Raw genomic sequence first — 15016 nt, forward strand, 5'->3', positions numbered from 1 at the left:
ATCACCCTGGCCGGCGGACTCAGTAGCAGAAGTCGGCCCAGCGTGGGATCGCTCGGGGAGAACCGCCTCGGCCGCGCCGGCGAAGGACGACCGACACCGACCCGACACTGCGGGGCTCTGGGGGCCATCACTGCCACGCTGTAGTGGGGACCTAACTGCCGTTGAGGGAAAGCCCGGTCGGACATCAATGGCCGAGCCGCAACTCCCCGACTTCTCCGGAGACCAGCTTCCAGACCCAACAGTTCTTCTCAGAGCTAACACAAAAAACCGCCCTTTTCAGGGCCACCACAAGGTAATGAATTACGTGCCGTCGAAGACATTCGACGACAATACTTTCGAAATTTTCCAAGGATTTTTTGTGTTTTTCACTTAGAAGAGATCATGAAACAGAAATTTTCAGAAAACTTCGTATCCAAAATTCTGACCGATACCGGTACATTGATTTACAACTTGTTTGTTGAAGCAGCTATTTCGCTATCGCCAGGAAAGTAAAAAAAAATAAAGATTTTGGATAGCTGTTAAAATTAAATTAATGATTAGATTCAATATTTAAACAATTTCTGTACAAAATATGGGCCTTACAATAATATTCTTTAATTTTAATTATATAAAACGACACAATGTTAATTAAAAAAGAGAAAATATTTAAAAAACACTTCTTTTAACATAGCTAAATATTTAAACAATGAAAACCTTAACACACTTGTGCATTAATATTAAATAATAATATATAACGTTAAAAAAAACCTTTGAGAAGAAATTATATGTTATGTTTTACATTAAAACTTAAAAATGAAAACACCTTAATGAAATAATAAATTCTGTTAATGAAAATTTATTACCACTATGTTAATGAAAACAGCAAAAGCTAAAGGATTAACAATTTTTTTCTGAATAATTTATGTATCGAAAAATAACTTCTTTTTTCTTCTTTTTTTGTGCAATAAGTATTTTTAAGTAATTCTAATTATTGACATATTACAAAATAGAGTTTGGAATACTAATTTATTTTTAAATTAAAAAAAAAAAATTAATGATGAGCTTCGAAACGCGTCGCCTAAATATTATAGCGTAAAGAAAAAATATGTTACTAATAAGTTAATATTAAATTAAAAAATAAAATAATTTAAGTATAATATAATTAACCATATACATTTTACATTTATGAAAGAGAATGTTTGTGTGTGTCCGTTTGTAAATTCTAGTCCGATCGTGATGAAATTTTGCACATTAACCAGAGAAAAATTGTTATATACAATTCATTGAAAAAGTACCCCCACCCATCTTTTGACTCGCTCAGTGTAGTTAGAAAATAATACCGTTTCTATGTTAATCAATGATTATTGAAAAAGTAATTTTCGAATAGTAGAAAAAGTAGAAGTGGAAAAATAATTATATTGTAATATCATCTCATACTAATATATAAATCTGAACATTTGTTACTTAATCACGCAAAAAATACTGCAACGATTTCGAGGATTTTTTTAAAATTGTTTTTATAGAGAAATAAGTATAGAAAAACAAGTCTACTTGTTTCTCTAATTTTTAAAATCACTTTGTGAAACGTGTAAATTTCTTTATTTCGCGAGTAACGGGGTGGTCTAGTGGTGGACGCGTCTTCCCAATTCAGCTGATTTGGAAGTCGAGAGTTCCAGCGTTCGTCCTAGTAAAGGCAGTTACTTTTATGCGGATTTGAATACCAGATCCTGGACACCGGTGTTCTTTGGTGGTTGGGTTTCAATTAACCACACATCTCAGGAATGGTTCAGCTGAGACTGTACAAGACTAGATTTCATTTACACTCATACATATCTACCTCATTCATCCTCTGAAGTAATATCTGAACGGTAATTCCCGGAGGCTAAACAGGAAAAAAAGATGTAATGCTGCACCGATTTCAACTAATCTTTTTCTCTTTTCTCTTTTTTCTTCTTCTCTTTTTAAATTTTCTATTTTATAATTAGACATTGGCATTTTAAAAGTTACACAGATATAAATTTCTGTTTTTCTGTTTAGCCTCCAGAATCACCGCAAGTCATTACTTCAGAGGATGAATGAGAATGATATGTATGAATGTAAATGAAGTGTACTCTTGTGTAGTCTCAGGTCGACGTTTCCTGAGATATGTAGTTAATTGAAACCCAACCGCCAAAGAACACCGGTGTCCAGGATCTAGTATTCAAATCCTTGAAAAATAACTGACTTTACTAGGATTTGAACCTTAGAACTCTCGACTTCAAAATTAATTGATTTGCGATGACGAGTTCACCACTAGACCAACCTGGTTTTTTTGCAGACTACTAATAAATTTAACTTTTTTAATTTTTATTTCTCTTATCCTAATTTAAATTTGATCGATAAATAAAATCTAAAACAGAATAATAATATTTTATTTATACAAATTTTTAGGAGAGAATATATTTATTTAAAATTTTATGCAAAAGTTGAAATTTAATTTAAACAAAAATAATAATAATAATAAAAAAATAAGTTAATTGGTTAACAGCAATAATTTACATTTTGTTTAAAAATAATACAATTATTTAACTTTGTGTGCTGTAACTTTAAATATTCATAGAACTCAGAATAACTGGCACGTCCATCACCTATTCCTTTATACAAATTTTGTGGTTGTCATGCTCGTAGCGGACAGTGTTCCTAGCGGACACTAAAAAATGTATGCTGCTCGTTGCATATAAATTATCGTTCAGCTTTATTTAATATTCTGAACAAAGTAAGTCAACAAAACAGAATTAATTAAAAAAGTAATTCCGTTTTTCTAAAGATTTAATTTTATTTCTTTTTTTAAAATTTAAACCAAAAAGTTATATACCGAAATACAACTCGACTATATGATATGAGGAAACAGAGGTAGATAAAGCTAACTCATTTAACAGCCAAAGGTAAACGAGAGGATATTGCGGCTAACATCACGCCTCACCGCTTTTAATTTAATTTATCGGTAAAGATGAGGTAGTAGATTGCTATGACCAGACTATTCCATTTGATTTCAAATTTTAACTGATCTAAGCCGGATTTAAACCGCCTAAATTCTGTTAAAAATTAACTTCTCTGTCACTCGGTTCAATTGATCTTATTATTTATTTATTTACTAATAAATGTTAATTTTTTCCACCTTCGTGATTGTATAATATTTTATCCGGAATCCTGTTAAAGAATGCCAGTTGTTCATATATTTTACTAATTTTTGTTTCCTCCAAGTAGGTTTGCAACAAGAATCAAATATAAAAATTTATCCAAATTATTTTATAGAGAGATGTGAAAATAGTAATTATTTATATCTATGTAAAGCCCACCGGGCTGTTCTAGTAGTGAACTTGTCATCGTAAATCAGCTAATTTCGAAGTCGGGAGTTCTAAGGTTCAGATCCTAGTAAAGGCAGTTACTTTCTAAGGATTTAAATACTAGATCGTGGATACCAGTGTTCTTTGGTGGTTCGGTTTCAATTAACTACACATCTCAGGAAACGTCGACCTGAGACTGCACAAGAGTTCACTTTATTTGCATTCATATATATCATTCTCATTCATCCTTTGAAGTAATATCTTACAGTGGTTCTGGAGGCTAAACAGAAAAACAAAGAGTTGTAACTGTGTAGCTTTTAAAATGCCAATGTCTAATTATAAAATAGAAAATTTAAAAAGTAAAGAAGAAAAAATAGAAAAGAGAAAATGATTAGTCGAAATCGGTGCAGCATTACTTCTTTTTTTTTTTATAATTAAAAATAGGCATAAACCAATTTCAAGTTCGTAAAAATAAATTTTGAAAGTAAATTGCTAAGTAAGAATTAAATAGAAATAAATAAAAATAGTTAAATCTTTCTAAAAAGTGAGTGAATTTGGAGCGAAACTTTATTTTTAAAGAAATATATAAAAAAAAAAAATGAAGTACGACGCAAAGGATCATTATTTTGTGTTAATATTACTATGATAGTCTGTCTGCTTTTAACAACGAGGGTGTACGTTCAAGTTCTGGTCAGACATGGAATTTTTTCACATGTTACAAAAATTCATTTCATTATCATACATCGGTAGCTATTACAGAATATCAGCCAAAATAAAACAGATTATGGAGGGTTAAATTGCTATTGGCTTCCTTCTCTCTTTCGAGTCAGTTATAAGTGTTTATTACAACTGTTCATTGTTCCGAGAATAGATAGTAGATAAATTAAATTTTATTATTTAGGTAGGAAATTTTAATCGAAAAATAAACTTTCTGGTAACATAAAAAAAAAAACAATTTTGTTAACATTTGAATGGAGAGGTTTGTCGTAACGAAATAAGTCACTGTGAAAAAAATATAGGTTAACAGAATTTTTTCGTGTTGCAGGATGTAATTAAAAATTAGGTGGGTTGATAAAACAGGATATAAAATCGGAAACAAAAGTTTCATTGAAAGCTCTACAAAATGAGCGAGGGATGACAAAATTTCAATATCACTTAATTTTAATAAAATCAATTCAACTATATCATTTAAATACTTCGTAAAACAGATAAAAATAAACTTTTATCAATTTGAATTAAATTCCTACAAGCGTGGGAAGAAAAATATTGGCGTTGTTTTATTACTTAACGTTATTATTCTGCAAATAACAACTTTAAATATTTGTTGAGAAAAAATCGACAGTATTAGAGTTAAATATTTAAAACATTTTCTGCAGTTTTATCTAAGTACTACATTATACTAAATATTTAAAAATTATAGAAATTTTTAAACACACCGTCGAATTTTAGTTTCCATCATTAAGAAAAACGTTTTTGTACTAGTATATTCAAAAGCATTTAAAAAATTTGTTTTTGAAGTGCCGTTTTTATTAAAAACAGCCTATACCTTAATAATTTTTTTTAACCTCCGGGATCAGAGGATGAGATGAATGACAATAGCGTGTGAAAATGCCATGCCTGACCGGAATTCGAACCCGGGACCTCCCGATAAAAGGCCGAGACGCTACCACTCGCGCCAAGGAGACAGGCTACATCTTAATACTAACATAATGTATACGATTTAAAAAAAACTGGTATAACACCGAAGTATTTTTCAAATGAATAACTGCCCCACTTGCTGTAGGGGAGTCAAAACAACAGTATAATATTTTTATATATGTATACTCAAGAAAGCTGCCTTAATCAAGAATTATTTTATATAGTAATTTTAAAATTATAACTTAAACTAATTAATTTTACTTCTGATTTAATAAAAATAATTTGGTTGCTGAATTAATTCACCACAGAAGATTACAAAGAAGCTTGTAGATTGAAATTCGTAGAGAATGAAGAATCCATGTCCGACCGGGATTCGAACTCGGGACCTCCAGATGAAAGGACGATACGCTACCACTTCACCATGGAGATCGGCATTTTGTTTAATATTGAATAGAAAAATAAATTGATAAATAGAAGTTTTAATTCTGGAAAAATTTAATATATCATATTTCTCTAACACAGATAAATAAAATAAATTTATATTTTACATTATAATTTATTTAAAAAAAAATGGAATTTGCTCAGTTTTATGAGAACCGATAACAGATATTCTTTGATACAGTACTAGGTTCAATATGTTTAATACAAGTATGTTTATCGTTTTCAATTTGCTTTTGTTGGAACTCTGTTATCGTTTTCAATTTTGCAGAATAGTTTAAAAAAATACAAAAAACCTTATCAGTAGTTCTTATAATATAATAAAATGGAATTAACAGCTGCTGTGATTTCTATCTATTAGTCATTTTAATACGGATGTATAAAAAGTATATGGGTAAACAGTACGTGACTGCAGTTTCTTTGTTCGATTTTTGCTACATGAAGAGAAAAAAAAATTTTTTGTTAGAATATTTCGTTAAAACTAAAAAATATATATATATATATACACACACACACCTAAGAAATCCATTCTAAATAATAGGCTAGATTTTGAAAAATTCTAAACGGAAAGTCTCGGTCTTCATTCAAAGGTCCCGGGTTTGAATCACGGCCAGGTATAACATTTTTCATTCGCTACAAAACTCTATTTCCATAACCCAGAGACAAGCTTCAAGCTTATGTGACGAGATTATAAAAAGAAGAGCGAAGTGGATCGCTTTTAAAAAGTAATTTTTACTTCCTGTATAACTCATCTTCCATAATTTAATTAAAACTTCCATAATTTTAATTTATTTTTAAAAATTTCATGTTGTTGCAAGGAATCAAAATGACTGCATTTCTTTTTTTCGAGAAATATTCGTTACAATGTTGAACTTAGTTATTATAAAATATTACTCAAATCGAGTAGAAAAATTGCCAAGTTATAAAGCACGCTTTGATCAAGTCAAATACAAAAATTTTGTTTACTACTTTTTGTTTATAAATTATTTCTTTTTTATTTACCGTCAACTGTGGGTGGTAAATAAAAATATTTGTTCCATACCTTTTATTCAAAATTGATGTCATATTCAAATAATTACTTTTTTTAGTTTCCATGTTGAAAGATTATAGCTGACCTCTGTAGCTGAGTAGATAGAGTCTCTGCAGTGTGGAGGTCAAAGGTTCAAATCCCGATGTTTTTATTTGATAAATTCGTAAGCTAAAACTCGTAAGTCTTTTCTTTTCATATAATTAATAATTCATACGTATATCGTTGTTTAAAGCTGCCAGAAACAAGGTATGCAAATGTTTTAGTAAAGCATATTTTAGAACAAAGAGTATATTTTATGACGAATGAGCGTGTTTGAAAGTATAACGTACCGCTCAATTATCTCTACTCAAAAGTGAAATCTATTATAAAAATTATTAAGAATAAAATGAAGTCAGATTACATAGGTGTTTTGAACAGTCGCAGTCATCTAATTTACAAAGAACTAGGCTTGGCTCTTAATTATGTATATAGTAATGAAAATTTTAATTTATGTAATTGTTTTTTTTTTTTAAACAAGAGCCGAAATGATTTATCTGAAAAAGTACTCATTTTCGACTAATTTTCGGCTTTCTTCTATGTGTAATTAAAGATATTGCCATTTTGTCCTATTAAACGGGAAATGAGGCTACAGTTTATTAACAAGGAATTTTTGGAAATGGAAGATCTGAAGCGGTATCTTAATGGAATGGTTGGCTAATATTACGTGAGCAGTCTAAAAAGGCTTGGAAATATACGAGTAGATTTTCATTGATTCACAAATTTCAGGAATTTTTAATAATACGATTCTTTTTTGGTTTTTTTCGTTCTATAAACCCTCTGACGGTTATAAACCAGAGTATTTATCTTTTGTCAAATATTTTAAGTTTGTTTGTAAATATTATTTCAATAAAAGCTGTTATTATTATTATTATTATTAATTCAACAATGGACAGTAAATAAAAATATTTATTCCATACCTTTTTTCAAAATTAATAGCATATTCAAATAATTACTTTTTTAAGTTTTCTTGTTGAAAAATAATAGCTGATCTCTGTGGCTGAGTAGGTAGCGCCTCTGCATTTCATGTGGAAAGGTCCGAGGTTCAAATCCCGATCAGGCATGGCATCTTTTCATACTCTACCAATTTCCATCAGGCTAATGACCATAGCTTTTATTGACCCGCTCTTGTTAAGGCCGTTATTTTCTAAGAATTATTTTTATTCGTTAAATATCATTTATTTAATCGGTAAATTAAATATATTAAACTTCTGAATTCGGTAGATTAAATAATATTAGAGAAACTTGGATTACATAGTTTTGAAATATAAAAGCGTATAGAAAGTAAAATCTATTAGTAGATAAAAATATTATAATATTCGTTCATAATAAAAAGAATTATAAAATGAAGGTGTAAGATGCAGCAAGAGTGTTGAGTAAGCTTGCAAAATTAACTGGGTATAAGATTTCATCTTATATTCTAGTAGCGTGTAATAAATCCAGGTTAATGATTAATTCTAAATGTTCTTAATTTTCTGTTAACGAAATGATGATACTACCACAAACTGACAAATCGGTATTCTCTATAAACGATTGAAGTAATTTATGGACATCTATAATTAATTTTAATAAAAAAAATAACACTTTCAGCCAATTAAACCCAATGATATTCCTACTCCTTTATATATATATATATATATAAAACGAATTTTAAATTATTATCTATTTAAACGTTTCCATTTTTTTTCGAATGGCTTCTTTATTTAAATAAAATAATTATGAACTCGAATTTATAATCTTACAAATTTTGATCGATGATCACCAGAAGGAAACTCGATACGTGCTGACGATCGGTGAGAGAATATTGGTGTCCCTGCATCTCATCAGTATCTTTTATTACTAACAAATGATGTTATTTTTCATATAAAATAACACAAAAATGAATTTTTGAGGAGTAGTTTTCCCATTTAGCATGTCACCAGTATAAAAAATGTTCAGATTACTTGTTTAACCCTCATCCCAAGTATTTTTGAATGATAGGTGTGACCGTTAATTTGCGAAATTTCAAAACTGAATTTTTACTTCCTTGTACGAAGTAAAGGAAGTATTGTGATCGCGAAACATCTCAGTTTTCATATTTCAATGGAAATATCCATTTTGATCATCCCTGAACTGATTTTGACTAGTTTTGGCGCGACATCTACGTACCTATGTACATAACTCAAAAACCATTAGCCGTAGAATGTTGAAATTTTGGATTTAGCACTGTTGTAACATCTAGTTGTGCACCTCCCTTTTTGATTGAAATTGAAATTAAAATTTTAACTAATGAAATATTTTGATCTTAACGGGAAGGCACATCGGTTCGAATCAGTCTTCATCTCCTTTTGTTTTTTTAACTTTTTTTTAATTTTTTTAACTTTTTTTTAATTTTTTTAACTTTTATTTTTTTTAAATTTAAATATATTGATTTAATAATTATAACCCGTGATTGTAAAAAAAAATTACAATAAATAGTAATTCAATGATAATAAAAAAAAAGAAAAACTTATCAGTGAAATAAAATTTTATGTACTTTTAAAAATGTATATAAGTAATTTAATAGGCATTATTACATATTTGTATATGTAATAAATTTGGTGAAACATCTGATTAATATTATTTGAAAATTATCATTTAGAACTGTATTATTTTTGGATTTTCTAGTTTAATTTTATTTAATTATTCTGCAATTTCCGTTTAATTTTATCTGTATTAAAGTTAACTAGAGTGACTGAAAAGTAGACTCTCACAAGAATAATATATATACTGAGGCAAACATGCTCGATTTTTAATAGACTGCAAAAAATTCTTATCTTTTAGTTCATTACTCCCTGACATTGTCGAACAATATTCTCCCCAAGTGAATCCTTAGGTCCCGGACATCCTTGTCTGTCGGCCACGGATTTTCGTGGGCGACAGACTAGGGTGAAATTATAATTTATTTTGTATCTCGATAACATCAGGAGTTAGCAATGGTAAAAACAAAATAATGAAGATAGTAATTTTATAAATAAACAACTAAATATCTTTAATTTAGCTTACAGTCAAAAAAAAATTAAATCACTTATAAAATTATTTCTAGCTCTTTTATCTATAGCTGATATTCAGATCATATTTTCGCTTATATTCACGCACCTTATTTTTCTACCGTATAATTACGTAGTTGTTCATCCTCTGTAACGTCTGATATCTTTTAAAATTTATTAAATTATTTATAAAAAATAATTTTTGAAATATTAGATAACAGTTTTTGTTATACTTCTATTAATGGTTAGCATTGTATTTTAAATGATAACTAATTTATGTGGTATGATTAATATAAAAAAATGTGGAGTATATTATGTAATAAAAACGTGAAAATGTGTAATAAGTGCACCATTTTCTTCTTACACGAATATTTTTTTTTGTTATGAAAGAGCGGGCATCAACAACTATGGTCATTAGCCGGTGGATATTGGTAGCGTATGAAATGATATCATGTTTGACCGGGATTCAAACCCAGGAACTTCGTTCAAAATGTCGAGACGCTATCTACTCGGCCACGGAGATCGGTTTATTTTTTTAATTTTATTTTAAAAAACTAAATTTTCGTTTTATTCTAGAAAGAGAAAAAAACAACTATATCTGTTATAATTTATTTAAATCGTATTACGCTTTTTCATATTGCAAAAAGATATTTCTCGTATATTAGGTGAAAAAATAATTATTGAGTTCTTTTATTTTAGTACAAATAACGCGATTAGTAGGATGTCCTGGTCTAAAAATTTTCAGTGAGTTCAAGGACACAACAGAATGCAGTGTGTAGATCAGTCCAAAAATTAAATGAAATTTAAATATTATTACTCATATTTTTAGCATTTACAGAATTCTTTTTTTAAATTATTGGAGAAAATTTTTAGTTTATCGTAAGCGAAATAAGTTTCTTAGAAAATTGTTGGAAAAATTTATGTTAATAATGAATTATCGAATTTTCATTGCAGCAATTCATAAAAAAATAATAGCCAGCAATTAATTTTTTTTTTAAATCTCTTCTTTTTAATAGTTTTGAGTTCCCCAATAAAGGGGGGCGGAATTAAGTTACATTAGCGACTTTATTTTTTAACAAAATTTTCCTTTTTGAGCATTAAAAATTTGAAATTTCTTCCATATTAAAGGTGAAGCATTCGGATAAAATTAATTTTTAAGTTAATCACTAAGTGGAGATACATCTAAAAAGAGAAATTTTTAACATTGTTTAAAAAATTCAAAGGTACGGCCATAATTCTAAATAAATAAAGTTGTAACTTTCTAGGAAGGATGAAGATTTAATTTTGGCTAATGTGTTTTTCAAGAAATACTAAACTGTAAGGGTTATCAAAAAATTAATATGTTTTTTTTTATTTTAAATGCAACGTGTAACTTACGAGATGGATTTAAACTTAAAATACATTAAAAAAATAATTTTTGTTATCGTAGTCCACTGGAGTAAGGAAAATATTTTTATACTGTTTGAAGTCCTATTGATGTAGAAAATACGAATATAGGTGCAAAAATTTCTATTCCGTTATCTCATTTTATGAAGCAAGATATAGTTATAAAAACAAAAATATATAAAATCATTTTTTGGGGTGGGGGTGAATATTAAAAAAAACTTCCGGTAATTTATGATCTTGATAAAAAAAAAAAATTCTGAGAAAACTTTTTATTAGAGTATCTCTAATCTCTTTATTAGAGTAAAAATTTGAAATTCTGTTTCGGTCAAAACGACTAAAATTTTTTTCAAAAAAATTAATACATTCTTTCTCCTCAAAGGTAGTATCTGTCTGTCAACTTCAAAATTTTTGGTCTATGGGATTCATAGTTATAAGACTAAAAAATACAGGCCAGCATACATACGTACGTACGTACAAAAGTTCGTCTGACAAAATAGATTTTTTCGACTTAGAACAAAATTTTTTTCCCAGATTATTTAAAATTTGTTTATATTTAATTGTTTTTTTTATATTTTTTAAAAATGTTTCCTTAAAGCAGAAAACTTAAAATAAGACCAATTTTTTAGATTGTTTTTTACCGATCTATATGCTTTCCCGTTATAGCTGTAGCAGCAAATATCTTATTGCCGTTAAAGTAAAAAGTGGATATTATCTACCAGTAGAATCGTATTCAATGAGTAACTACTACACTTTAGATTTTTAATTTCTTTATTTTTTAATTTGTTATATTAAATGATAACCACTTCTTAGTGAAATTAATAAGATATCAATTTTCTATATATAATTACTCAAATTAGACTGACATATATGTTCATAAGTATAAAAACTAGATATCTTAAGAGCACTTACTTTTTGTTTTAATGTTTCTAGGTTTATGAAACACGTCCATTAACATAATGAGTTTTTAATTTTTTTTTAATTATTACTGTAAAAATATGGATATTAAACATCAAGTAATTTAAAAATTTTGTTATTTAAATTTAAGAAAAAAAAAGTATAATCAGTGATGAATATAAAATACAGAAAACAGGAATATATAATTAAAACAAATTTTTTTTTGGTAATTTTTTATGTCCATGCCAAATACTAATTTCAGTATACCTGTATGAACATGTAGATTTAACCATGTGCTATTGTGTTACTGAACAACCCACAACCCGTTTTCTTTTAAAATATAAATTATTTTTTATTAAGAAAATATTAACCTATTCATTTTTAATATTATATTATTTAACGTATTTTAAAGATTGATGTAGAAAAACATGAATAATGGTTATTCTTAAATAAAAAAAATCATTAGAATTACAGAGTGAAGAAATACCTGTTGAAAATATAAAAAATTAGCAAAGTAATAAATAAAAATCTGTGAAAATATATTTTAAAACAGTGATAATTAATTATAATTGAAATACTAACCTCTAAACGTAACCTTGGCTATTTTGTCGCCCTTACATTTCCCCAGTTGGAACTGCTTCAGTTTAAGACTCAGGGACATTATGGCACATGTTAAACATACATTTACTCAATAAATATTATTAATTCATATATCGGTTAATTGGAATGATACGGTAAAGATTTATTATTATTATTTTTTTTTTTTTTATTTTAAAAGTTATGTTGTAATTCGGTACATTCAGGTATTTGATATCGCGCGTGATGATATTGTAAGAGTTCGTGTATACGACCGCTAAAGGCCGTCTGGAGCGGTAACCGGCGTACTTTGATAACGTCACGCTGCACAGAACGTTACAGAATGTAGGATTCCGTACGAAGACGATAAGACCCTCCACCAGGTTCGACCGTACGGAGTCCAACGCGTCAGCGCAAATATCATCCACCCTTCACCATCCATCCCTTCTACCAAAAACCTTGCTGATCAACTGAAATTCAGCTCCTTCTCTCTTAATATCAGAACTGACCCTGTAAAAAGAAAAAAAAATTATAATAATAAAAATTTTTTAAACTTATATATCATTCATTTTCACAACTCATTTTCCAAATATAAACGGATGAACTCCTCCTTTTTTATTACTTTAACGATAAAAAAAGTATTATTCTACATAAATATCAATAGTAAAAAAGGAATTCAATTTTATTTAAATTTTATTCATAAATAAAATTTAAATAAAAATGAGTCACTGGTGCTTTGTGAAAATGTTAAAAAATATTATTGATTGCACGTCATATTTTAACCGTATATGAAATGAGGGTAATGTGTCTGAAATAATCATTTATGTATGTATGTATTTTTATGGCACTGTATTTTCAAAAAGGCTTTTTCAAAATTTTATTAAATAAAAATCAAAAGAATGACGCAAATATCATAGATTGACGACCAAATCAAAAACAAATATCCATATTAAAAATTCATAATAAATTGAAACTTGTTAAATAAGTAAGTAAAAAAAAAAAAAAACGAAAGTGTTTGACTTTGATAAATGAATATATAAATTAAAAATATTTTACAGGAATGTTGAATTAAAATATTCTAATCTTTAGTTTATTTTGAAAATCCTTATTATATAAAAAAGATCGAGTTATACAAAAAGTATTAAAACTAATGTGTTATCGTGCTCAAAAATTAGTAATTACAACTTTAATGAAGTCTCCTGATAATTTTGGGGTTACTTCTAAATTACAAATTCTGCAAGAGGGGGAGAAGAAATACATTGAATCAGTAGTACAAACTTACCAAAACATATTAAATATATATGGCAATTTTTTCCTACGAATTTTCGAAGAAAAGTATTTTATTACTTTCGGTCTGACGGAGGGATTGGGGCGTGAAATTGAATTTTCTTTACGTTTTGGGGTATGAAGAATCAAAAATACCATTCACTTAAAATGTAATTTCCCTAAAAATATATACTCGTGTAAAATATATATATATACGTATATAAATAGATACGTAAATAGAGGCCTATTTATAAAATTTGTGGCATGAAAATTTACAAACCTAGATCAATTTCATTGAAATTTAGATATGCCGTAGTAATATATCTGAAATTATGCATGCAAATATTTGATGAGGGTTGGTTGAATCGTTCCTGAGTTACGCTCAGTTTAAGATCTACAACAGACAACATAATCTCAATTTGAGATATTTTTTCGGTCGCATGATTGGTAAGTGAAAATAAATTTTTCTTTATATTTTGAAGTATGAGGATTACGAAAATACCATTCATGTATAAACGTTTTATGGCTCAAAAATTCTAGATTAATATTGTTGAAATTTAGATATGTTGTAGTAATGTATCTAAAGTTTTGCATTTAAAAATTTGATGAAAATTGATTGAGTCACTCTTGAGTTTGCTAAATTTAAGGTTGACAACAGACAACATAATTTTAATTTGAGTTCATGTTGACTGTTTAGTGGCGTGTTTTTCAAACGCTCCTATGCAGTGTTTACAGTGGTGAGTGAGTAAACGCACTCAAATTAATTTCCTATATATAATTTCGACTTAATGCTTATGTGTAGATTCTACACGTCATATTTAATAATTAAAAGTAAAATATATTATTAATAATAAAACATATTTTACTATTAAATAAAATATGCGTTGAATAAAAGGGCGTCAAATAAAGAGCAGGCCATCGCAAGAGATCTGAGTAAAAAAGATAAGGTAGACAATGAAAAAGAAGTATGGGAAAATATTAAAAAGGAAATTCTTAAATCAGCAGAAGCAAACTTAGGGAGAACAAAGAGAAAACCTTGGATATCAGAGGATATATTGCAGCGGATGGATGAACGTAGAAAATAAAAGAATGCTAGTGATGAAGAAAGTAAAAGGAACTACCGACAATTAAGAAATACTATAAACAGGAAGTGCAATTTAGCGCAAGAAGAGTGGATTAAAGAAAAGTGTTCAGAAGTGGAAAGAGAAATGATCATTAGCAAAATAGACAGAGCATACAGGAAAGTTATGGAGAATTTTGTGGTACATAAATTTAAATCTAATAATATGTACAATAAAAATCGTACACCGATTTATAATACAAAAGAAAATGTCAGTAGATGGGTGGAATACACTGAAGAGTTATACGGAGGAAATGAATTAGAAACAGGTGTTATAGAGGAAGAAGAGGATTTTTCAAAGAGGATGAAAAGGGAAATA

The 15016-nt window shown here is 28.2% G+C and overlaps 1 protein-coding gene across 1 annotated transcript in view; it reads right to left on the reverse strand.

The window, feature by feature from the left end:
- The window catches only part of LOC142329196 (otoferlin-like), a 467391-nt gene extending 454764 nt beyond the window's left edge, over positions 1-12627 (reverse strand). The window contains exon 1 of the mRNA XM_075373594.1: positions 12318-12627. Coding sequence (XP_075229709.1) covers positions 12318-12396 — 79 coding nt within the window. The 5' untranslated portion in view covers positions 12397-12627. The remainder of the gene's footprint in view (positions 1-12317) is intronic.
- Positions 12628-15016: the final 2389 nt, after the last annotated feature.

Source organism: Lycorma delicatula, chromosome 8 (genome assembly GCF_047948215.1).
Source record: "Lycorma delicatula isolate Av1 chromosome 8, ASM4794821v1, whole genome shotgun sequence".
Taxonomy (NCBI): Eukaryota; Metazoa; Arthropoda; class Insecta; order Hemiptera; family Fulgoridae; genus Lycorma; species Lycorma delicatula.